Source organism: Aquarana catesbeiana, linkage group LG01, assembly GCF_042186555.1.
Source record: "Aquarana catesbeiana isolate 2022-GZ linkage group LG01, ASM4218655v1, whole genome shotgun sequence".
In the NCBI taxonomy this organism is placed as follows: Eukaryota; Metazoa; Chordata; class Amphibia; order Anura; family Ranidae; genus Aquarana; species Aquarana catesbeiana.
In genome coordinates, this window is record NC_133324.1 from 888,257,623 (window position 1) to 888,284,834 (window position 27,212).

General features: G+C 42.6%; 1 protein-coding gene across 1 annotated transcript in view; it reads right to left on the reverse strand.

Annotated features, from left to right (window-relative positions):
• Window positions 1-27,212, reverse strand: part of GRK4 (G protein-coupled receptor kinase 4) — a 341,746-nt gene that overhangs the window by 136,910 nt on the left and 177,624 nt on the right. Inside the window, exon 3 of the mRNA XM_073610875.1 lies at window positions 5,373-5,485. Within this exon, the coding sequence (XP_073466976.1) occupies window positions 5,373-5,485 (113 nt within the window). The remainder of the gene's footprint in view (window positions 1-5,372; window positions 5,486-27,212) is intronic.

The following is a 27,212-nucleotide window of genomic DNA, read 5'->3' on the forward strand; positions in this document are numbered from 1 at the left end:
ATTTATACTTGCCTAGGTGGATGCTGCATTTGTCCCCTGCCGCCTCTGCACTGAGAACTGAGCGATCGCACATCGCCGATGGTTCAGTTCTCACAGATCCCTGAGCAGAGAGCTGCTGACTATCAATCATCAGTTCTCCACTCTGCTCCTCCACACTAACTGGAGCGCTGAGCTGTGGAGGGGCGGGGAGAAGCCGTCTCAGCGGCTCACTGAGAGGCTGAGACAGGCATCAGTCCAGGTACCTGGCGGATCCAGACTTTCTCGTGATGACGCGGTGCCTGGACTGATTCTTGTGACGTCAGCAGAGAGCGGACTTCAGACCACTCTTTGATGAAAACCGGTCACAGGAGTGCAAAACGAATTGCACTCCTGTGACCAATAGTAGAAGCCCAGCCAAACGAGCTCAGGCTGGACTTCTCCTTTAAAAGCGCCTTCTTGCCGTTTGTTAATATATTGTATCATGCCTTTGATCTTTGACTATATTCTGTTTTGTTTCTGCAATCACTGATAATGAATATTCACTGAATTTTATGTGCGGCCCTTTAGGGATGTCGGGGGTCGTACTTGAGCTCTCAATATCAAAAAAAGTTGACCATCACTGTACAAGACCCCCGAGATCATGCTTTATTCACTCAACACGTTATTTGAGTGAAATATTTGAACTTGGGCTGTTAAGAATCACCTTCTAGAATAAACAGATGAAGTATTCAGTGGTTGCATCTATAAGAACTTTGACATGCTCATGCTGAGTGATGACAAATGCATTGTGATATATACTGTAGATGCCACAATTCAATGAATAAAATGAGACAATTTACAGTACAGTTATCTGTGAAAAACAAAAAAAAAATTGCCTAAAAATTTCTGTAAAGAAGCCATGCTGCTGGAGAACATCCAGTCCTAAACGGCTAAGAACAGCTAAGACTAGCGCAATCACAATTTCGTGTAAGCTAATAAACATATGCTGAATCATTAAATAACCATTCATGAAATGTTTATGTAGCTCAGCGTCTTAACAGAGGGAAACAATAAGTTGAAGGGCCCCAGGGCAAATATTTTTGTGGGTGATCTCACTACCATGAAATTCCTTGTATCATTAAGAAAAAAAAATTTACCCAATATGACTTTGTATGCGCTTAAGCCCTCCCATTGGCTCTCAGGCTTTACGGGAGCATACAGAGTGAACTTATTTCTCCCATTCCTATATTTGCTGGTGTCCTTAGCTAAACCAAGGCCTGGTGAAATGCGGGACACTGGTTCCACCAACTGCCTTCTTTTCATGAGCTCACTATTTCCTTGGTCACACTTATTCAAGTATGACAACAAGTTCCTAAATCATGAAAACACATCTTGAGACAACAGTTTGGACTGCAACAGCACAGACTGCTGAATTTGCTGTAAGAGTTATAACAGAACTTAAATTTAAAAGGGAGATTGAATGGATTTTCTGCCTTTGAGCCCCATTTTACCAAGCCTCTCCGCACCCCATTTTCATTCATTGACCCCCCCCAGGGCCGTTTTTAAGGCAGGGCAAAAGGGGCAGCTGCCCTGGGCCCTGTCATTGTTCTGGGGCCCAAAGCAGCTATCTCATACTTGCAAACTATCCTGGTTTAATTTCCCTCATCCCTTGAGGTTTTAATCCTGTGCTGTGTCCCAATATCTCAGTGTGAAGTGCTGCTACTAATCCTGCCCAGCTCTGCCCTATTGTTGTGTACAGATGACTCACCTGCAGACCCTGTGTTTACATGTAAATTACTGGCATTCATATGTAAATAGGGGTGGCCAGCGGAATTGATATGTATATCATGCCACCCTTGAGGTAATGTCCACAGTAATCTCTAGCAACCAATCAACAAGCAGAAATCATGTACTGTAACCTCTAGCAACTAATCAGTGAGCCATAATGTGTGCTGTAAACTCTAGCAACCAGTCAGTGAACGGTAATGATACACTGTAACCTCTGGCAACCAATCGCAATAGCTGCCTGATCTGATTCAGTAAACTGATTTTGAGTCTAGCTGCTATATATTGTATGTCTCAGAGCAGGTGGAGAGCAAAACTGCATGGGGGGGGCCCAAGAAAAGTTTTGCCCAGGGTCCAATCAATATTAAAGACGGCCCTGGACCCCCCTACCATTTTTTAGGGCATCTTCATGAAATCATCATGACATGACATCACAGGTTGTCTTCCTCCTCCAGCAGTGACATGAGTGCCATTCTTTGCAGCAGTCTCCTGTCCAGGGTGGCTTACTGATGGCAACACCCAGGGCAATACCCAGGGCACATGGTCTCAACTGCCTATGCTCATAGTAAGTGGGGAAAAAACACTAAAAGCTATTCAACCTGGAAGAGGAAGGGCCATTTAACATGTTGGGCAATTAGTTAACCAAAACATTTTTCAAGTACTGAATAGCACAAGAAGTTAATTGAATAGTTTTCATTGAAGTACAGACTGTACAACATTGGAGTCATACTCCACCTGCTGTTAAAGTAAAACTATAATACTTTCAACTCAATTTTTTTTTTACTTTTACATTTCTGCACATTTAAAGGGTAACTCTGCCTTCATGGGAAAAACATAGCAAATAAGAAGAAATAATATAGCTAATACAATTTCTACACCGGGCATATTGTAATTTATCATTAAAATGTACCTTTCATTTTCAATCTGCAGCCACTTTAAATTTTCTAGAGGCCTTCTGTACACAGTTGCACAGAACCTCCCCATAAATGTCAATCCCTGCTTGTGTGATTGGCTCACTGATTTTCCCAGAAGTCTGCACTAAGATACAAGTCAGATTTTAAGCATCCTTTACAACAGGGGTCTCCAAACTTTCTAATCAAGGGGCCAGTTTACTGTCATTCAGGATTTAGGGGGCAGGGCTGTGGCCAGTGGGAGTAGAAAATGTCCCAGGCTTGGTTATCAGTAGGAGTAAAAAAACATAACAAAACAAACCCTGTGGTAAGGAGGAATACTGCCACCATCGTTGGTGTCAGTAAGAGGAATAGTGCCCCATTGTAGATGTAAATGGGAGAAATGGTGCCCCATCACTGGTGTCAGTGGGAGGAATAGTGCCCCATCACTGGTGTCAGTGGGAGGAATAGTGCTCCATCACTGGTGTCAGTGGGAGGAATAGTGCTCCATCAGTGGTGTCAGCGGGAGGAATAGTGCCCCATCACTGGTGTCAGAGTAAAAATTTATGCTCCAACATTGGTATGAAATGAGGAACAAAACCCCATTGTTGTTGTCAAAAGGGGGAATAGTGCCTTGTATCTGTCAGAGGAATCCCAAGGGCCAGATAAAAGGAAGCAAAGGGGCACATCCAGCCCTCGGATTGCAGTTTGGAGACCTTCTAGAGAACATTTCATTTTTGTTGAGAGGGATTTATTACTTCTAAAGGGATGCAAATGCTACAACTCTCCTCATTAGAACCCTGCAAGTGCATCAGCTGATTTAATAATGAAAAAAGTCACTCCCATGCATATCCACTCTGCACACAACAAACAGCTTTTCTTCAGAGCAGAAATAAGTAGGATAATATCTCTGCAATGTAAATGATCAAACAGAGGGGATTGTTTTCATTTCAACAATAGTGTAGTTAATATTTAAATGAATGTTAATATAAATTTTATATTTTATATATATATATATATATATATATATATATATATATATACATACACATATACATATATACATATACACACACACACACACACACACATATACATACACACACACACACACACACATACAAACATATACAGTACATATTGTACATACATACATATTTGTAGTGCAGACTCGGGACTGGTCTGGCTGTTTGGTCCGAGGTTCCATTCCCTGATAGGCACACAGCAGCCAGGCATATGGTAGTTCACAGTCACTCGAGTCAGAAAACAGGCTGAACATGTCTTTTTGTAGTTTTATTTTGCTGAAAGAACTGGCATAGGGTGAGGGTGAGCCTTGGGATACTCCTAGAAAACTTCAAACAAACTCTAGTTGAGGGCTCTAAAGTTGATGTGCTCCTTCAGGGTGAAAACCACTCTCTTTAAAGTGATTCCAAACAGGGACTCCTCAGTGTAAATTTCTGGATGTACTGTGAAAAGCTCTCCTGAGTAAAGCAAAGGAAAGTCCCTAAAGTCCAAAGAGGCTGGTAGTCACTGTGCCCTGAATACTGTGTTGCCACCTGCAGGAAAATTCAGCTTCTGTACCCAATTGCCCATGTCCTGGATGCTCAGATGAGCTTTCTGCATATGTTCAGGAGGCAAGGCCAGAGGTCCCACCGCCCAAGCAGAAGCTGGGACCCCCAAAAAGGATTCTTGCCTGTTACAGCTGAGCTCCCAGGGATGCCTCAGTCCCCAGAAACAAGAGAGCGCTGTACCAGGCCCCAATCTATTTATACCCCCCTCAGCCCCCTGCTGGTCACTCAATCTCTTGACCAGGGATTGGCTGAAGAGGCATGAATATGCAGGCCATGGTCAAAGCTCTCCCACCCACTATATCCCAGAGCTCAGTGAGATGCAGGGAAGAGCAGCTGAGCCTGCACCAGCAGAACTTAGGACAAACAATGATTGCTGCTCCCCTGGTTACAAAGCCAAAAACTAAACAAAAATGAAATTTACCTAAAACTAGTAGCCTGCTGGGGTGCTACATATTCTTTATTAAAATGTTCTTTATTTTACATATAAACATTTAATACAGGGTGCATCCAATTGGTTTTGCAGAACACAGCAGTAGCATCTCTCTTTAGATGAAACTTCATATGGAGCTCTAAAGAGTGGGGAGAGTAGGATGCACCACTCCTCAGACTTAAGGATATGTTTGTGCGATTTCAGCTTTAATAGGTTTTTCAGCAAAGCAGTCAAGGTAAGACTAGTAAATGATTCAAAAGGATACTAGAGCTCTGCCACGGGCTGGGAATAATGCATATATAATGAATATGAAACATTAATACCTATTATTAAAAAATGAAATGCTTTTTAAATTGTTATGTTTTAGTCCTTAATATAATAAAGTAATGTCCTTATTTTACTTCAGCTATATATTGTTTCTTCCACAGGAAAAAATAATATACAAGTACAGTAAACAATGCATCAAGGAGATATAGATTTAAGAGTGATACGTTTGGTGGGCTAAATGGCCTTAATGCGGGCTATGACCTTGTAGTGAAAGGCCGCCATGAAGGGTATTTCCAATTATATGATGGTTGATGGAACTTATAAGCATCCAATTAAAGCCACGTTCATTTGATGGATTTTTCTGAGATGAGTAAGGTTAGGGCATGGTTTGTCTGAAATATTAATATGTTGTGGCTTGTGTCAGCCCATATTAAACAGGTATGAGTAGAGAAAGGGTAGGAAATGGCTTACCACTGCATCCAAGAACTCAATGCACCGTTTCAACTCTCGCCTGGTGTCGCAATACTGTCTGAAAAGCAGTCTTCCTATTGGCTGCTTCTCACAGACACTGCCGTAGTCTCTTTCTGGAGAACAGAAAACATAAGAGCAACACTTAGAACATTCAGAATCTGGAACTCAGAGTGGCCAATTTACAAAAAAAAAAGAAGCAACTGCTAATCAGGAACTGTGATTCACATGTAGCCAAGAATCTGATTGGTTCCCAGTTTTATATCAGTTTTTGTTGTTCCCTTAAAAGAGCGAATTTATAAAAATTGTTACAAATATGGAGATGTTGCCCACATCGACTAGTCAGAAATTGTCAATTGGCTACACTGCATACACAGATTACAGGTCATTAGTAGAGTCAGAGTTTATTCATTCCATCAAGCTGGGATCTCACAACTCATTAGGAGGTGACATTTCACTTATGTTTAAATCACTGCATGTCATTCATTGCTGTCATATTTAGAAATAGGTCTAATGACACACATATTGCACTCCGAGACCTTTTTTTTGCATTCATGGGCAATTTTCATTCTTAAATACATACTGTATATTCTAGTAAACTAGTCCTAAAGAAAAATAAACATATACATATATTGTATGCTTGCATTTTATCATTGCTATGCTATTTAAATTAAAATCACTTTTACATGCAGACAAATCTGTCCACTTAATGTGACAGCGGGATTAACACTCATATTCTATTCTCATGGTTTAAATTTTAAGAAACTACAATGCAACTACTCCAGCACCCCCGGCGGTGTTATAGTTTTATCTCAACCCCGTAACAGTCACTTTTGCTTGACAGCTTGGTCTGCATTTAAAAAAGGAAAAATATAAACATAGGCAATTAGGTAGAAACAAAAATCATAAATAGCATAATATTATTGCCTGAACTAACCCCACACAAGTATTAGAATGTAATTTTTTTGCAACAATGGTCCTTTGGGCAAAAATTGAAAGATTTGGAGACTGATTATTATACAGGTTTTCTATTCCGCCAACAGTAATATATATATATATATATATATATATTTTTTATTATATATGCATAGTGTAATTTTATATATACATTACTGTTGGCTGAATATAAATCCAGTAGAATAAGATCTTTAATACATAAAAATGCGGTTACTTTTAATTTTCAGACTGTATCTGTTGGACTAAAAAAGTCCTTAGCATAGATAGATAAAATATAATATATATATATATATATATATATATATATATATATATATATATATATATATATATATATATATACACACTGTGTATATATATATATATATATATATATATATATATATATATATATATATAATACACATATATATATGCTAAGGACTTTTTAGTCCATCAGATACAGTCTGAAAATTAAAAGTAACAGCATTTTTATTTAAGATCTTATTATACGGGATTTATATAGCTCCAACAGTTTGCGCAATGCTTTACAACATGAGGGCAGACAGTACACTTACAATACAAATCAATACAGGAGGGATCAGAGGGCCCTGCTCGTTAGAGCTTACAATCTAGAAGGGAGGGCCAATTGGAACAAAAGTTAATAACTGTGGGGGGTGAGCTGATGGAGAAAATGAAAATAGTTAGGTGTGGGTAGGGTAGGCTTCTCTGAAGAGAAGGGTTTTCAGGGATCGTCTAAAAGCTAATCGAGTAGGAGATAAGTGGACAGATTGGGGAAGGGCATTTCATAGGATTGGAGAGGCTTTGGAAAAGTCCTGGATTTTGAATTTAATTTGTTGGTTGAGCAGAAGCCAGTGGAGGGATTGACAGAGAGGGGTAGCAGACACAGAGCGATTGGTAAGGTGGATGAGTCTGGCAGCAGCATTCATGATGGATTGAAGAGGCGATAGACTATGTAGAGGTAAAGCCAATGAGAAGGGAGTTTCAGTAGTCGAGGCAAGAGATGACCAGGGAGTGAATTAAGAGCTTTGTTGGGTCATTGGTTAGAAAGGGGCGTATTTTGGAGATGTTGCGGAGGTTGAGGCGGCAAGATTTGGACAGTGATTGGACGTTGTGCTTCAAGGGGAGTTCATAGTCCAGGACTACACCTAGAACCTAGGAATGCGGGGATGGGTTTATAGTCGTGCCATCGATTTTGACAGAGAAATCAGGGGAAGGGAAAGGGGAATATGGGGGAGTTAAAATTATAAGTTAGGTTTTGGATAGATTGAGTTTTAGGAAGTGACATCCAGACTGATATATGTGATAGTAAATTAGTGATACGTGAGGAGACAGAGGGAGTGAGCTGAGCGGCAGAGAAATAGATTTGGGTGTCGTCAGCGTAGAGGTGGTATTGGAAGCCATGGGAGGCTATCAGCTGACCCAGGGAGGAGGTGTAGATTGAAAATAGGAGAGGTCCAAGAACAGAAGCTTGGGGGGACCCCAACAGAGAAAGGAAGAGGAGAGGAGGAAGTAGAGTTGTACGAAACGCTAAAGGTGCTGATGGATAAGTAGGAAGAGAACCAGCAAAGAGTACAGTTACGGAGACCAAAAGCGTGGAGTTTTTTGAGGAGGAGGTCAACCGTATCAAAGGCAGCAGAAAGGTCCAGGAGTAGGAGTACAGAATAGTGTCGACTGGTTTTGGCCATTATTAGATCGTTTGTTAGGTTTAGGAGAGCAGTTTCTGTGGAGTGTTGAGGACGAAATCCAGACTGAAGGGGATCAAGAAGGCTATTATCAGCAAGGTGGACGCCCAGTTGGTTGTAAACCAGACGTTCAAGGAGTTTGGATAAGAAGGGGAGCAAGGAGATGGGGCGTAGGTTGTTAAGATTGGATGGGTCCAGTGAGGGCTTTTTCAGTATGGGTCTGACAAGTGCATGTTTTAGAGAGTCGGGGAAGATGCCAGAAGAGCGGGAGAGATTGAAGATGTGGATTAGAGAGTGTAGCATAGAGCCAGAGGGTGAACGTAGCATTTGCGAGGAAACAGGATCCAGAGGGCAGGTGGTAAGGTGGACGTTAGCAAGTAGTTTAGCAACCTCGTCTATAGTGGTGGGAAGTAATGATTGTACCTGTGGGCATGAAATGTAAAGGGCATCTTTATGTGTGCTCCGTCTTGTGCTTGCGTTATGTTTTGGAAAGAGTAGGAATGGGTTAGAAGCTCTGTCATGTGATTACTGCTGTTTGCATCCTCATTAAGAAGATTTACTCGCTCTAACTACCCTAATCGCCAATGTCATCATAAAGGAAAGTGAAGATAAACAGGCAGTCCCCAAGTTACAAACAAGACAGGGTCTGTAGACTTGTTCTTTTAAATGTAGCACCAGCCAAAAAATAATACATTTTTTTGGATAGCATGGGGAAGGGTTAACACCCCTGTAACGTTTGTTTTGCCATCTGTGCCCCTGTTCAGAAGATTTCACCTCACTTTCTGTCCCTGAGACAATTGGATTTTGAAAATTTTGGGTTGTGGAAACAAAGATTGGTGATAAAGCTTCAGTGGAGACACCTTTTTCCCATGATAACTCTTACAGGAGTGAATTTCTCCTTCCTAGGGTGAGATTTTCTCTCACTTCCTGTTGTCTGCCTCTGTTTGTAAGTAGGAGTCGTATGTAAGTCGGATGTTTGTAACTCGGGGACTGCCTGTAGAGGGGAAATCTTCCAATGCAAACACTTGGTCTTGTGTTAATGGTCTTAGAGGGGTTATCCTTTACATTCAAAAGATATCCTCTTACTTCCTGTTGAATCTACAATACATGAAATAACAGAAGATCTCCCTAATGGGACACAGATGGGAGGGAGTTAGAACACCTGACAAGTTTTTACTGCTTGAAAGAAAATGAGTGCACACCGATGGCTGCAGTGATAAATCAAAAACGTTATTGTCTAGGTGTAGACAAATAGGACCTTTACAACTACTAAACACGTTTGGGCATCAGAGTGGGAGGATTCAGGTAGGGTTCTGCTTGTTCACACTGCTTGTTCACACTTGGACAATAAAGTATTTGAATAACCGCTATCTTCGTATTGCGCCAACTTGTTTCCTTTCTACATGTGTTTGGTGACAGCTTACTAAGTGGGGATTTTCATCACTTTGAATACATTTCATCTCATTTCCTGTTGTCCATACAGGACAGAAAGTGAGGGGAGTTCTCCCTAATGTGACACAGGTGGCAAAAATACAAAATACAAATGGACAGGGATTTAACCCCTTTGCACCTAAGGGTGAAACAAACTGAAATGCCTAAGCTCAATTTTGCAATTTCGACATGTGTTAGTAAAACCGTACATCCCACAACAACTTTGTGCATCCAGGTGGGTTATACCTTGTTTGTTTAAGGACAAATTGGGCTTTCTTTTGGTGGCAAATGGTAATGGATGTCTCCTGATATTTTTTTTTTTATTTCAAAGGAAAACTGGCCCAAATTAGCAAAAATTTTTAAAAATTATTCTTAATTTAACTGTATATTCCTTCCTAACCTACCACAAAAGAACAACCCAAAATAAATTCTCCTGTGCCCCCAGGGATGCCCCCAGAAACAATAAAGACACTGATACTAATTGAAAAAAAATCCTGTCAAAAAAATACGGACCTTGACCCAAACACTAGCCATGGCACTGACCTAGATCAAATCTTGATATAGATATATTTTTTTTAATTTAATTTAATTTTTTTAATTATTATTATTATTTTTTTTTTCCTTCACACACTTTTCTTTGCAAGGACAGAGAATGATCCAACATACCTTTCTCGTCCATTAACTGAGGTGGAAAACACGGGGGGCAGGCTTCAGAGTGACTGATCACTGTGATAGCCAAACAGAGGCTATCAGAGCACTCAGGTGACCCGGAATCGGCCGTTCTGGGTCCCGATCATTAGAACGGGGCTCAGGGCTCTCGGTGAGGGAGATACGAAAATATTTGGCCCCACAGAAAAAAAGCCCAGTCCAGTGGGGCTGCATATTTGCGTACGGTCAACTTAAATGGGTTAAGCTATCAAAGCCTACAGTATGTGAACCCTTACTTTGTAAAACAACTCATTCAATTTAAAATAGAAATGGAAAGCAAAACATTTGTGTATATATAAAAAATATATAAATACCTTTTTTCTTTTTTGTGTATAAATGTTCTTATGACCTGTGTTTTCAGCTACATAAGGGGCTTAGAGAGCTAGGGGAGAAGAAAAAGCAGTACAGTGAACTTTCCAGTGAAGATCTGTGCAGGGGAGGGTGTCAGCACAAGTCTGATCATTGGAGAACAGGCAGGCACAGCCAGAAAACTGACCAGATGGATGTGCTTTCATGTCTAGCGTGGTCAGTTTGAAATAGGAAAGCAGCAGGGGGACTGGCAGGATCTCCAGGTATTTTACTCAAAGGAAGCAATGCAAAGAAAACAGGACACTGTACACAAGTACATACAACAGGCAAATCCCAGCAATATGAAATGTTGGGGTAACATTTATTAGAGTTGAAAATGTTTTTATTGGTATGAGGAATCAAAAGAAAATAATACAGTTGACACAAAATATTATACTGTAAAGAGACAACCAGCATGCCAAATGGCTATCGCCCACAGCAGTACTGACAACTATTGAGTAGTAGATCACATAAACAGATTATGTCGAACATCAAGATGGTGAAATGAAAAGAGGGAAGATGAAAGGGGAGAAGTAGGATAAAAGATAGGAGGAAGCAAAGGGGTAAGGAAAGGGGAAGGAGTAGAATGGGGGGGGGCTGCTGGCTGGGGACAGAGAGGAAGGACTCTAGTTTATCAGTTACGAGAATAAATGGAAAAATCAGGGGGCATTCAAATCAATGGAAGAGGTTGGAGTCGGGGCGACAGGGAGCAAAGTAACCAGCGTGTCTGAGGAGGAGAAGCTTCGCCAGACAGATCATATATTGTGAATTTCTCGTAGGTATCATTGTCTAGCGCTAACATCTCCTCCATATGCATGATATCATGCATAGTGGAGGTCCAAAGGGCTAATGTGGGGATAATCGTTGTCTTCCAAAAAAGAGGTATAAGTTGGCGAGCCGCAGACAGGAAGAAGCGTAGGAGAATGCGTTTTTGAGAGGTTATCGATCCTGGCAGGATAGAGAGAAGGGCTATTTCAGGGGTCAGTTGCAAAGGATCGTCATAACTTTTTTCATAAACCTGGGATACCCGTTTCCAGAAGGGACGGATCCGATCACACTCCCACCAGACATGCAGGTACGATCCTGTTGCAGTAGAACATCGCCAGCAATTAGACGGAGTGGAGGGGAATATTTTCCGTAGAGTGGCGGGGTCCCTGTACCACCTCGACAAAACCTTAAAATTCTTCTCTTGTGAATAACAAGAAATTGAGGACTTGTGTGCGAAATGGAATGCAGTTTGCCATTCCGCTCTAGAGATGGTCTTTCCCAGGTCTGCCGACCACATTCTAGTGTAAGTGGGCAAGTAATTTAGTGTGAGAGATTGAATTATACTGTAAATGTGTGAGAGTAAGTGTCTAGGTAATTCTTGAAGGGAACTTAGGTGTTTCAAATTCAGTCAGAGGGCGATGGATCTGAGAGGAACCGAAAAGATGTTTGGTGAAGGTAGTGAGGTGCAGGGAGGTGAGCCAGTCCTGGTTTCCCATTGGAATATTTGGGGTTCCATTGTCCGCATGAATGAAGGAATGAGCTTGTGGCCAGGAGGTGCGGAGAAAAGAACCTAGAGCGTGAGCCCCTATACCTTGTGGAAAGGCAGGATTATCAAAAAGTGGTGATAAGGGAGATGGATCTGAAGACAGAATCTCATATAGTCCTCTCCTATACCAGAGCACGAGGACAGCTATAGTTAGAGGAGAAGAGTTGGCCAAAGCCGGTAATTTGCTCCTGTAACCCCAAAGTAAACCCCTTAGATCGACGGGGGACATATCCTGTTCAACCATGACCGAGGCTTTTTGAAAGGGTCGTGGGAACCATTCAAGGATATGCGCCATCAATGTGGCTTTGTAATATAGCTCAAAATCGGGTAACATTTTTTAAATGGAACCCCAACACATGAGTAGAGTAGGTGCCAAAAAGAACCGTATTGCAACATCTATTCTAAATAAAATAGAGACATTAATTTGTGCACAGTATCATAACACAAAGAAATAGCATAGTGTGGAGGGGACCTTAATGTGTTAACAGATCTGGCTGGTGATGGGCAGACTGGGGTAAGCCCTCTTTGGGAAGTGTTCCTCTCAGCTCCAACAAATTGCCTATCAGAGATAGGGAGTTCTGTCAGGGAAAGCAATGCAAGTTAATGGATTGGCACAGTCTACTGTGGCTGTTTGGGTCAGAGCAACATGAGGCCAGGTCTAGCAAATGTGCTATTGTGACCTAGTATAGTCTTTAAAGCCAGTATCAACAGGGCACTTGACAGGAGTGGGACATGCACACTGAGCTCCTTTAATGTCTTGGTCAACTTTAGCATTAATTATTGACCAAGTCAATCAACTTTGTTTCCCCACTTCCAACACAAATGGTTCAGTAAAAAGTATATGCTATGAACAAACTCAGCTGATCTGTAACATCTTTGCCACAAACATTACTAAAGCTCACCACAAACATTTTTATTATGCAGAACTGATCTAGCGCAGAACTTAAAAAAATAAAGGGAGACCATAGGGACCCACATTACTATCTGATCATTCTAAGTTTTACCAACAACCATATAGTGTAAAGGCCTACCAAAGACTATAGAAATTGAATAGATGTTTAGGTAGGCCCTGTCGTTGGTAAATCTAAAAAAATTTTGTATAGCGATTGTACAGACTTCAACGTGGGTGGCCAATTTAAAATTACTAAAATACATCTAACTAAGACTAATTTGTAGACCCGCTTGCAGAATGTGCTTACCCAAGAAGCAAACTATAAGCCAACAATGAGTTTGTATGTAGTTCCAGCCGACATTGCTAAGCATATCCCAAACTACCTACTCTTATGCTTCAGAGGATGCAATAAAGCACCTCCACACCTACCTCTTCTGGAGGACCTATAATGAGATGATCACGAACAAGAGCATACCAGGTTGCCACAACTGTCCACTGTTAACACAATTGCCATAATCGCCATCTTTCCTCTCATTCTCTCCATCTTATGCCTCTGAATTAATTATGCCTTCTTTTATGTTACTCTTTCCAGGTTTGTGAGATCGTCTTACTTCCATAAAACACATCACAATAGACTTTAATGAGAATGTCTCCATTCACCAAAGAGGACTGAGGCCAGAGCCTGAAGACAGTCTCAATTATTCCTTCCCTGAATTTCATCTCAGGTTTTTAGTTTGTTTTTTACCATGTGTAAGGCCTGTTTGCCTATTATGGTTGGTAGGTAAAATATTTTTAGGTGTGCTAGACTCTGCTGTTAACGTCTCAAATTATCAGATATACCAAACCCCCAAACAAGCTGACCACCCAAGAATTGCCAAAGTAACAGATGTAATGAAAATACAGAATGCTAAGCGAAGCCTAATATAGTGTGTGCATATATATATATATATATATATATATATATATATATATATATATATATATATATATATATATATATATACATACATACATATACATACACACAGTATCCCACAAAAGTGAGTACATCCCACACGTTTGTAAATATTTTATTATACCTTTTCATGTGACAACACTGAAGAAATGACACTTTGCTACAATGTAAAGTAGTGAGTGTACAGCTTGTATAAGGCTCGGTTCACACTGGGGCGACTTGGGATCCGACTTGTACGCCCTCAAGTCGCCCCAAGTCGCTCCAGAAATAGTTTCAATGGGAGTTAATGCTAGCGTCTTAATAGACACTACTGAAGTCGCTCCGACTTCAGAGCGTACTCCCTGTACTACTTTGATCCGACTTTGATCCGACTTCAGCCTATTGACTATCATTGAAGTCGGATCGCCGTCTCGCATGATCCGACTTCGGCATGCGACTTGTGCTCAGATGATCTTGACTTCAGGGGAAGTCAAGATCATCTGACTTGAGGGGAACTCCGCGCCAAATTTTAAATAAAAATCCGGCATGGGTTCCCCCTCCAAGGGCATACCAGGCCCTTGGGTCTGGTATGGACCTTGAGGAGAACCCCCTACGCCGAAAAAACGGCGTGGGGGGTCCCCCCCCCAATCCATACCAGACCCTTATCCGAGCACGCAGCCCGGCCGGACAGGAATGGGGGTGGGGACGAGCGAGCGCCCCCCCCTCCTGAACCGTACCAGGCCGCATGCCCTCAACATGGGGGGTTTGGTGCCTTGGGGGAGGGGGGCGCGCTGCGGCCCCCCCCACCCCAAAGCACCTTGTCCCCATGTTGATGAGGACAAGGGCCTCTTCCCGACAACCCTGGCCGTTGGTTGTCGGGGTCTGCGGGCGGGGGGCTTATCAGAATCTGGGAGCCCCCTTTAATAAGGGGGCCCCCAGATCCCGGCCCCCCACCCTAGGTGAATAGGTATGGGGTACATGGTACCCCTACCCATTCACCTAGGGAAAAAAGCGTCAATAAAAAACACAGTACACAGGTATTTAAAATAATTTATTAGGCAGCTCCGGGATCTTCTTCCCACTTCGGGGGTCTCTCCGGCGTCTTCTCCCGCTGTCCGCATCTTCTGCCGGCTCCACCGCTATCTTCTGGCGCTCTTTTGCCAGCGGTGGTCCGGACCTCTGGATCATCTTCTTCCCGCTTCTCTTCCAGAGATGTTGACACGACGCTCTCCCCAGCCAGAATGGTTTCTGTGCGCTCTGCAAGGGACTTATATAGGCGGTGACCCCGCCCCCTTATGCCGTCACAGTCCCTGGGCATGCTGGGTCTGTGACGTTTTAGGAGGCGTGGTCACCGGGTGATGACCACGCCCCCTTATGACGGCACAGCCCCAGCATGCCCTGGGACAGTGACCTCATAAGGGGGCGGGGTCACCGCCTATATAAGTCCGTTGCGGAGCGTTCAGAGACCATTCCAGCTGGAGAGAGCGTCGTGTCAACATCTCTGGAAGAAAAGAAGAAGGCAGAAGTCCGGACCACCGCTAGCAATTGAGCTGCAGAAGATAGCGGAGGAGCCGGCAGAAGATGCGGACACCGGGAGGAGACGGCGGAGAGACCCCCGAAATCGGAAGAGGACCCCCGAAGTCGGAAGAAGATCCCGGAGCTGCCTAATAAATTATTTTAAAAACCTGTGTACTGTTTGTTTTATTGACGCTTTTTTTCCCTAGGTGAATGGGTAGGGGTACCATGTACCCCATACTCATTCACATAGGGTGGGGGGCCGGGATCTGGGGGCCCCCTTATTAAAGGGGGCTCCCAGATTCCGATAAGCCCCCCGCCCGCAGACCCCGACAACCAACGGCCAGGGTTGTCGGGAAGAGGCCCTTGTCCTCATCAACATGGGGACAAGGTGCTTTGGGGGGGGGGCGCACACTGCGCCCCCCATGCCCCATAGCACCCCCCCATGTTGAGGGCATGCGGCCTGGTACGGTGGGGGGGGGGGCCGCCAGCGAAGTCGCCCGTCATGGAGGCGACTTGAAGTCGCCTCGTAATTTGCCGAAGTCGTGCCAAAGTCGCGCTGAAGCCGCGTTGAAGTCGCGGTACAAAGTCGCGTTAAAGTCGTGTTGCCCATGTGTGAACCGACCATAACAGTGTAAATTTGCTGTCCTCTCAAAATAACTCAACACTCCTAAGTGGAAATGTCCAAATTGGGCCCAATTAGCCAATTTTTCTTTGTGAAATAGTGCTGCCAGCATTCCTGCAGAGGTTGAAGGGGTGGGGGGTCAGCCTATCAGTGCTCAGACCATACGCCGCACACTGCATCAAATTGGTCTGCATGGCTGTCGTGCCAGAAGGAAGCCTCTTCTAAAAGATGATGCACAAGTAAGTCTGCAAACAGTTTGCTGAAGACAAGCAGACTAAGGACATGGATTACTGGAACCATGTCCTGTGGTCTGATGAGACCAAGATAACCTTATTTGGTTCAGATGAGTGTGTGTGGCGGCAACCAGGTGAGGAGTACAAAGACAAGTGTCCTGAATAATAATAATAATGTACTGTGACATACTGAAGCAGAGCATGATCCCCTTCCTTTGGAGACTGGGCCGCAGGGCAGTATTCCAACATGATAATTACCACAAACACACCTCCAAGATGACCACTGCCTTGCTAAAGAAGCTGAGGGTAAAGGTGATGGACTGGCTAAGCATGTCTCCAGATCTAAACCGTATTGAGCATCTGTAGAGCATCCTCAAATGGAAGGTGGAGGAGCGCAAGGTCTCTAACATCCACAAGCTCCGTGATGTCGTCATGGAGAAGTGGAAGAGGACTCCAGTGGCAACCTGTAAAGGTCTGGTGAACTCCATGCCCAAGAGGGTTAAGGCAGTGCTGGAAAATATTGGTGGCCACACAAAATATTGACACTTTGGGCCCAATTTGGACATTTTCACTTAGGGGTGTACTCACTTTTGTTGCCAGTGGTTTAGACATTAATGGCTGTGTATTGAGTTATTTTGAGGGGACAGTAAATTGACACTGTTATACAAGCTGAAAACTCATTACTTTACATTGTAGCAAAGTGTAATTTCTTCAGTGTTGTCACATGAAAAGATATAATAAAATATTTACAAAAATGTGAGGGGTGTACTCACTTTTGTGAGAATATATATATATATATATATATATATATATATATATATATATATATATATATATATATAAATATATACACACACACACACATACACACACACACATATACATACACACACACAGTGTATTTTATCCAAAATTCAGTAAAATGTTCAATATACAATATACAATACAATAAAATTTGTTCTCAATCGCATTACTCCATTTAGCTGATTTGTGCATTTACATCTTTGTTATATACATTATGTCACCTAGCAATGTAACAGGGGCTTGTTTGATTCTACTTAAAAAAATTAATAAAAAGAATACGTATTTTTTATACCCAATGCCTTTGCACAATATGATTTGCTACAAAATGACAGGTGCACTTTATTTATTCATTATACACCCTTGTAAGAACTTTCAATAAAGAGAATTTGCAGTAGCTACTCTTTCTAAGATGGGTGATATTCATGAGACATGTGGCCCTAGGACCCCATATGTAAAGTGTACATAAACCTGTTCTTTCACAGTTATTTGAATGCGAAGTGTATTTGGATTCTACATTATAAAAAGCCTGTGTTAGTCTGCTAATCTCTATCCCGACTCTTGAAATATTTATGTGAACCCTGCGTGGCTTTGCTCTGCATGGACTCAGGGGTGTCTCAGCAGCTACCACTGAGTGCTGTTCACACATCAATGGAAGAAGAGACATCAAACACAGCAAGAGAGCTTATTAATATTCATGTCTGCTTGGAGGTTCTCAGGTATGTGGAAACCATTTATTACACCAGAAGCCATTTTCTTGCCACAGCTTACAAGTAAAAGACCAGTTTACAGGATCTCCAAACCAGAAAGCCTCCCCCTGCTTAGAAGGAAAATGGCTGGCCCACATTGAGAACTAAAAGTGAGTCTTAAAAGAGAGGTACAGCCAAATCTCGTTTGGCTGGGCTTCTCTTATGGCTCACAGGAGTGAAGTTCGTTTTGCGCGCCTGTGACCCGTTTTCAGCAGAGAGCGGGCTGAAGTCCTAACTTTACAGAATTGGTCCAGGCTCCGTGTCATCATGACCATGGAGTCAAGATCTGCCCAGGTCCCTCAACTGGCACCTGGCTCAGCCTCTCAGCGAGCCGCTGAGAGCCTGAGCCCACCGCTCCCGCCCCTCCACAGCTCAGCACTCCAGTGAGCGAGAAGGGGGCAGAGCAGAGAGCTGACAGTCACCAGCTCTCTGCTCACGGAGCTGTGAGAACCGAGCGATCGGCGGTGTTCGATTGCTTGGTTCTCATTGTTAGAGGCACTGGGGGACAGATGCAGCATTGGACCGTTGCTGCATCTACCTAGGTAAGTATAAATACATTTAAAAAAAAAATACTTCTTTTTTGAACAGAAACCAAGTCAGGACATAAACTGTTACCTGGGAAGTGTACAGTATGTGTGCCGCTCAGACTTGGTACTGAGGGGGTATGTAGACAATGTATCTGCAACTGCTGCTAGAGTGCTGACGGGATGGAACCCGTCCTGGCTCCTGCAAAAGTTCAAGGGAAGAAGGGATAGCCCCTGGAATTCGCACATCTATGGTGTCCTGGAGAGGTGAATGGAGTGGAAACCACAACCTGGACTCAGCCGACCAGGGCGTGTGGCCTGGTCAGAGTCCAGGCTGAGGTTGCCACTCCATTCACCTCTCCAGGACACCATAGATGTGCGACTTCCAGGGGCTACCCCTTCTTCTCTCAGCACAATTACAATGATATTTCCGTGTTATCACTGTGATGTTAATAAACTTTTCACGGAAGACAACCTAGAGAAGGGGAGTGTTCCACATCAGGAGTCTCCAAACTTTTTAGTACAAGGGCCGCATCGTACATTTTACAATTATTTGCAGGCCAAAAAAATTTTTTTTATGAATCAAAGAATAATAAATTAATATGTTACTTTTTTTGAAAACAGCAGAATATAATTCAGAAAAAAAGTTAGAGAACTTAGGAAAACTAAGCAACGTTCCGCTCTTACATCACAGTCTCCCTTACATCAGGGTCCTCATCTGAGCCCCCTTACATCAAGGGCTCCATCAGAGTTCCCCTTACATCAGGGTCCTCATCGGAGCTCCTTTACATTAAAATCCACCTTAGAAGTCCTCCACTTACATCATGGCTCCCATCAGAGCCCTCCTAACATAAGAGTCCATCTTAGGTTCCTCCCATGCACCAGACTCCCCATTAGAGTCCCTCTATACATCAGAGTGCCCATAAGAGTCCCCCCTCACAACAGAGTGTTCAGCAGAGTCCCCCCTTACATCAGAGTCCACAGGCGAATCACCCTTACTTCAGATTAGATATCAGTGGTCCTCTCTTACCTTGCTTACGATGTGGCTTAGTCAGCGTAGCAGCAGAGACGGAGCAAAGAGAGTAAAATATTATGGCTGCAGCATGTGAACAGACCTCTCCAGCTGTATTTTAGACCATGGGTGGATGCTGTGGCGTACCAGGATTGCAAAAAGTTGCATATGCGACTGAGCCCTGGCATTCCACCACAGTGGAGGGGGAAGACAGCCGCAGGACAGTATGGCTCAGTTCACACTGCTGCAACCCCAAAGTCATGAAACTTGCTTGTGATTTCCTTGCACTTTTGTGATGTAATATTGAAGTCTATGGCACTCAAACACAGACCAAAAGCAAAGAGCCCCGCGATCCATAGAAAGGGCATCGTCAGGGGGGTCCTTCATGGTATCTTGCACCGTGGCCCTGAAGCTTCTAGTAACGCCTCTAGGTGGGTGGTTGGGGAGGTAGGGGAACCTCAGCTCAATCACCTGTTTTTAATATCGTTTGTGTGAACGAGGCCTCAGAAAAAGTGAATCCCCCTAAATGGAGACTGTAACAACCGACAGTGGTTCTAACTCCTCGGCACTCTATCCAAATATAAAGAAAAATGTTTGCCTTTAGTTATACTGGAACTTATAGGAAGCAGTTTGGAAAAATATTTATTTTGACCATAGGTCTAAGCTGGCTGGCTTCTGCAGGACAGGGAAGAAGATGCCACCATATTAAAAGGGATTAAAGCAAAGCGTAGGGTAATGTCACCAAGGGCAAAAAAATAACACGTGTGAATCCGGTCGTCTTGTTTTTATTGTAACGTTTTTGCGATGAAGAGGTATTTCTCTGCTGTAGCTCTACACTGGGAACAAGTCTTTCTTCGGAGTCTTGCAGCCTACATTCGATAATTTAGACAATCTGGATAAACACATCTACCCCACCTTAGAGTAGGAGTACAATAAAGCAATTGACAAAAAATAATAACATTCTTTATACCGTCTCGTACCTAGTTATATGACACACGTTTCAAATTAGTCACAAAAACAAAAACAATGGTGTATCTATTATGAGACAATATTAGGTTATTTATTTACACAATACAAAAAAAACACAATATTTTTCTTATTGAAAAATAAATAAGCACAACAAATAAATAAAAAAAAAATAAAAACACAAAGAGATAAACAAGCCATGTGGCCTTTCACCAGCACCATTTGTCACGGACAGAAATTCTTGCTCAACTTTGTAAGCTGACCCCATGTAAACTATTTTTGTTGTTTTTGGTTTGCATTGTTCTGGATAATGCCTTCTGCCCTCACCTGGCCTCAATCCACTAAAAGATTTTATATTTTTGTAATAAAAGAAAACGATAAACAATGTGATTGCATTAGAAAAGTCATCTAAAGTGATCTGACTGGAAGCCTAGTGTTCTGGGAGCCCAAAATAAAGAATCATGTATTTTAAAGCTGTGCCCCAGGCAGATATAACAGACACATAATACTGCAGCTCTGTATTTATTAATAACTGATTAAATACATTTTATTAAATGCAATTACTAAATATTTGAATTAGAGAGGGTATGGACCTTTTATAATCCCCTGTACAGCAGCCCGGTTTAAAGAGGGGGCCAGACTGGGAGCCAATGATGTAAGTTTCATGCAAAGGTGCTGAAAAAGAAAAAGTTGATAGGAGGAGAGAGTAACTTTTGGGAGAGCCCACATTACCTGCCAGTGGGTATCGTGGTAGAGTGAAGACACTACTTTCTTAAGGCCCCATTTATATTTGTGCAGTATTTTAAAGCATGTGCACGGTTTCAAAAAAATCAGATATATGAAAATGTTTTTGTTGCAACACATATATGCGTTGCCTTAGAGTTGGGTGCTATTAAGAAAAAAAAAAGGTATTCAAATAAGTGAACATAAGTAATGTGCATTGCAACAACACATGGTTCCTAAAATGCATAGATGTAAATTGGCCCCGATTGTGAGAAAAAACGGTGTCATCCGCTTGATTGTATTCTGCGAGGGGCTGTGTATTTCTAAGGAATGGACTGACAAAAATACAAATCCTTTGGCAGGCAAAAGAGCTCTCAAAAATGTATTTCATTCTGTATATTAAGCTGTTTGCCTGCCAGCTTCAAGGAATTCCATTGTTGTTGGTCACTTACAGTCAGCACAATTATTCTGGGGCTCTGGGAGTCATGTGAAAACAGTTTTCCTAGTTTAAAACTGCAATATAAAACATTGTTCTGTGTTTTATAGCCAGACCGTTGTTTTGGGGGTTTCAAGAGTTGTGGACCATTATTCTCGGTCACCTACAGCCAGTGGATTTTTTTTTTTTGGACTTAAAACATGAGAGCCACTGTCCCTGGCCTTACCTTATTATAGATCTGGGTTTTGAATAGGGTATGAATGAACTTGAACCTTCTCTAGCTTCCCTTAGCCAGTGTGTGGAGAGTGCTATGGTAGGGTGCTGAATATTATCATGAGAAAGGCACCCCCTCATTCCTCAAGTTTACTGTATTGCACTTTTGATTTAACTATATTACTAATGTGCCTGATTGGAAATCATTTCTCATCCCTGTATATACAGTAGGGAAATAGATTCTTATCCTAATTGTTACCAATATGGATCTGTTTGAGATCCTCCTTGTACTCAAAGTTGGTCCATCATACTCAAATTTTACTCATTGGAGAACCATACCATATCAGGCAAAAACAGGAGAAACTGTTGATGGTTATAATGGGCTTTATTGTTTAAAAAGGGATACAGGGAAAAGGGTTTACAGTATTTGTATTGTTTAATTGCTTAATGATAGCTACCTTATTATAAGAAAAAAAAGAATACAAGTCACAGAATTCAAGAAATGTATAAATATGTAAATGTGTGGGATTCATCACAAAGTACGTTTTCAAGTCAATAAACTTCAAGATCATTAGTTATAACAGGAGTAGGATAGATATAATCAAAATTTAATGTGAAAATTAATATGTGATTTTACATTTTGTCTACAGCAGCCTTTCTTACCCTTTTCAACATGGAGGAACCCCTTGAAATAACTTTCCGAACTCCAGGAACCCCTGCTAATAACTACTAAAATCTACAGCCTGATGTACCTTAGTTTGTTGGTCCCTGGTAAGGATGCACTTTACATTGATGGTCATTGAACAGAATTCCCCCGTACAGATGGCTAAAAGATCACTATGGTCAGGGGCTACTCAAGTTGCTCAATGTTCAATGTTCAAGGAACACCTAGCTACCTCTGGTGGAACCCTAAGGTTTCACAGAACCCTGGATGAGAAAGGCTGGTTTATTGATATGTTATATGTCCTTGTGACCCCTACTTTTTTTTGCGATTTTGCTATGACTACCCCATTGACATCCATGACATATGATATGAAGCAAAAATGCTGGTCAGGTGCAATTCAATTTAGACTGTTACAGTTTACAGCATTTCCTACAAAACAGTTTTACTGGTAATACATAGTCCAGATTCATACCACATAAGTTAGCTTAAACTGATTGCAAAGGTGTTTTTTTATTTTTAAAAAACAAACATGTCATACCTACCTTCTCTCTGCAGTTGGTTATGCACAGAGTGGCCCCGATCCTCCTCTTCTGGGGTCCCCCACTCTCCCTCGGCTCCTGTGTCCTGCTGCTGCGTCCATTGACACGGACAGCAGGACTCGGCTCCGCCCCCCGGCTACCGCATCATTGGATTTATTGACAGCAGGGGGAGCCAATGGCTGCTTTGCTATCAATCTATCCAATCAGGACCTGAGAAACCGGCTGAAATGGGTGTGCTCATCCCCGGCGCAGGAACGATCGGGCTCAGGGGGGCTGGTACATCACAAGAGGTTTTTCACCTCAATGCATAGAATGCATTGAGGTGAAAAACCACAAGGGTTTACAACCCCACCCCTATGAATTTGATTTTTTTGATTTTTATCAAATATATTTTAATGAAATTCTTTTGGAGTAAAAAAATCTATAGATCGTTTTCTATTTAAGATACATTGGTTCATTCAGCATGAAATGGAGCTTAGTTATGTAGCATGGGGCTGTATATTCTGCAATATTTACATTTTTGGTAAACTCATTCAATGAATCCTGGTGCCCCAGCAAAGCCAGCGAGTCCCAGAAGTGAGGGGAGAGAGGATCTGCAGACGTGCACGTCGCTGGATCGAATGAGGGCTTAGGTAAGTAAAAGGGTGGGGGTGAGGGGGGATGCTGACATCTAAAAAATGTTTACCTTAATTCAATGAATGCATTAAGGTAGGAAATGTTTAGGCTTTACAACCACTTAGGGATTTGCTGACAATTTACCTGCCTAAAGCTCCATCTTTCACAAAGCCAAAGATGAGGTACGGCACATTTCACATCCAGCCTGACCCAGTATAAGTATGTATGTGGCATACCTGTGGGATCATCGTGGAAGCTGGAAATAATCGTGGGTACCCCTATTACAGCGATTGACGCTGGCTGCCCTGCAGCATTGTGAACACAGGAGGTGACTTGCTCGGAATGGGTGCCATTCAGAGAACATTGCATTTTCTCAGTTTCATTGTTTGCCTGGATGAGGTAGAGATCATGACATCTCTCCGCCTCTCTACCTCATTCAATCAAAGAATATTTTGCATTCATTGAGAAAATGCTAAGTTTTCTCTGAATGGCTCCCATGCTGAGTGAGGGACCTTTCCTACTCACAATGCAGCAGGGCAGCCACTTGGTATGGGATAAAGAAGCTAGTGGAAATCATTATAGTATCAGTGCCTTCTACAGTGATTTTCAGCTTCCACAGAGACCCCACAGTCCAACCTTGACCAACTGATACGAAACCTTTAGTCAGATATTGGTGTTACGCCCTTTTTTAGTTAGGCTGCTAGGCTAAACTTAGTTTTCGGATTCACAGTAGCAAGTGGAGCAGTGATCTCTTGTTTTTTTCCTGTTCAGGGCTTATGAGCTCGGTGTTTGATTTCTCTCACCTGCTTCTGGAAGAAGCTTTCAGAATATAGGGCAAGGAGATTCAAATAGCCACCATATTTATTATGCTCCAGCCAATCCCTGGGGGAGGCATCCAGTAGGTGGCTAGGGAAGTGATAAATATTTGGGAGGGCCGAGCAGAGTGTTTTCTTCTTCAGTGAGGGCTCCAGTCCTCCTGGAGCTGCTGCCTATAGGAGATAGCTACTGAGACAAGAAAGTGAAGTCTGGGCCTCAGCAGGAGCTGAACTTAGGGCCTGGAGAAGATTGCTAATGGTTTTTTTTCTGGAGGCAACTGTCCTGAAGTCCTGGTCTGGAGAAGGATCTTTTAACTTCCTCACCAAGGATCTAGCTGTGGTTTCTGGGTGGCAGACAGCTCCTGGGACACTGTAAAATGGGATTTGGGACTGTAGTGTACAGTATGTGCCTGCTCTTAAAGGGACTTTTTCAACAAGAAATGTGTTCTCCCATAGATTGGAGTACCCTGTGACCCTAAACCCCTCTCCTGTCTCAAGTTCTATAGCAATAAATTCCAAAAAGATATCCTCCAGACTGAGCCTGTATTGACGGTGTACATGGATCTGTGCTTGTGACTGGCAGCCTCTGTATCATTGTGGGAGCACTGGGTATATTCTCAGCGGCCACTCCAGGGGTAAGTACTACATTACTACATACTTTAGGTCTGCAGCTTCAAAAAGGTACTGCCTGTGTTCCGCAAACTCCTTTTGGTGCCCCAAAATACTTACCTTGCAGTTGAACTGGTCAAGACCAACCAGCCACTATCTTTACTGCCACTTCTGTTCCTTGGGACAGCTCTGTCTTAAACGGGTCATACACTAGTAGATTTTCGAGCAAACATTCATACAAAGATTCTCATGCAGAAATTTTCAATCCTGCTCCATCAAATTTTTTCATCGTTGCCGTCAAAAACAAACTTTGATTACACTCCACTAAAGAAAATCGAGTAAACAGTCCTTAAAAAAAAAAAAAAAAAAAAAATGTATATATATATATATATATATATATATATATATATATGTTTAAGTTAAATACTTCTAGCGTATGGCCGTATAAAAGAAGTTTGCTTCAGGAACATCCATTTGATTTTCAATCAGTTAGTGGGGTAAAATCATTGTTAAAAAAAAATTCCTTCTTATTCCTTCAAATTTTTTCATCACTGCAGCCAAAAACAAACAGGGAATGTTGTTTTTCTTCAGTAAATTATATACATTCTACAATTGAATGTTAAAACCAATATCATTGAAAGAGCATTGACATGGCTGGCATAAAACAAAAAGGAATAAAAAAATTCCAGATGAGAACAAAAAAAAAAAAAAAAGAAAAAATAATACAGCAGCTAAACAAAGTATCCAAGTAAACAATCCAAACCACACAATGAGCAGTACTTTGAAGTACTTTTTAATGACATTTGTCAAGTCATCGAATGTAGTGATGAGAATCTTTCTATGAACATTTGTTGGAAACTTTATTAGTCTATGGCCAGCTTAAGGCTGTGGTACTAACTGGAAGTGAAGGCAGCTGATGGAGGGACCTGGAAGCAGGCCACACCATATGACAGGTGCGAGTTTCAAAGCACTAAAAGAGGTTTTGTAATGCAGACAAAAGCTTTTGCAATGGAACAAAAGCCAATATTTGAGTAACAAATAACTTTAATGTGATATTAAAAGCGGAGTTCCACCCAACTTTAGAACTTGTTCTTAAAAAGGAAAGACCACCCCTCATTTTTGGATAGTTTTTTTTTTTCACTTACCTTAGTAGTTTAATGGTGAACTTCCGTCCCAGCCTTGCCACGGCGAGGCATGTCATGTTGTCTTCTGGCTCTGCCCCTCCTCCTCCCCTCGTTGCATTCTGGGACCTGCATGTGTCCCAGAAGGCGGGGGCATTCAGAAAGCGCCACGCGACTCACGCATGTGCAGTAGGCCCCGCCTCTTTTGTTCACTAGATCTCAGTACCTACTGTATATTCATGGAGGCTCAACATCACATATTAAAATAAGGGTAATACAGCGCTATCAAAAATCATTTAATGAATAATGTTGTCATAAATAAATGTGACCGTGCAAAGCAGCAACTGTGAGATACACACAACAGAACCAGGGGCGTTGCTAGGTCTGCAAAAGATCTGGGGCTAGAGCCCATAGCAGCGGTCACCAACCTTTTTGCAGGCCCGCGGGGGGGGGGGGGCACATCAGTGGTAAGCAAGTTGTTCAACTCACAATAATGCAGAATCAGTGGGAGCCCTGGGCGTGTCACTTGCCACCGTCGCCTGTCACCAGGTGCAGTGTGTCACTTGCCACCATCGCCATCGCCTGTCACCAGATGCGGCTTGTTACTTGCCACCGTCACCTGCCATTAGATGTGGATTGTCACTTGCCATGTCGCCTGCCACCAGATGTGGATTGTCACTTGCCACGTCACCTGCCACCATTTGCAGATTGTCACTTGCCAGGTCACCTACCACCATTTGCAGACTGTCACTTGCCACGTCTCCTGCCACCATTTGCAGATTGCCACGTCACCTGCCACCATTTTCAGATTGTCACTTGCTACATCACCTGCAACTAGATGTGGGTTGTCACTTGCCACATTACCTGGCACCAGATGTGGATTGTCACTTGCCAACTGATGTGGATTGTCACTTGCCATGTCACCTACCACCATTTGCAGATTGTCACTTGCCACATCTCCTGGCACCAGATGTGGATTGTCACTTGCCAACTGATGTGGATTATAACTTGCCATGCCAGCACCACCAAATGTGCATTGTCGCTGCAATGGTGGCAGGCTGGCAGCACTGGTCAATTTAAGAGGGCAGGAGAACGGTGATGCGGGGCAGGCAGTGAGAGATGATGTCATCTCGCTGCTCTCCTGTCCCACCTCCGACATTGAAGCAAGGGGGGTCTGGCTGCAGAGTAGAGCTC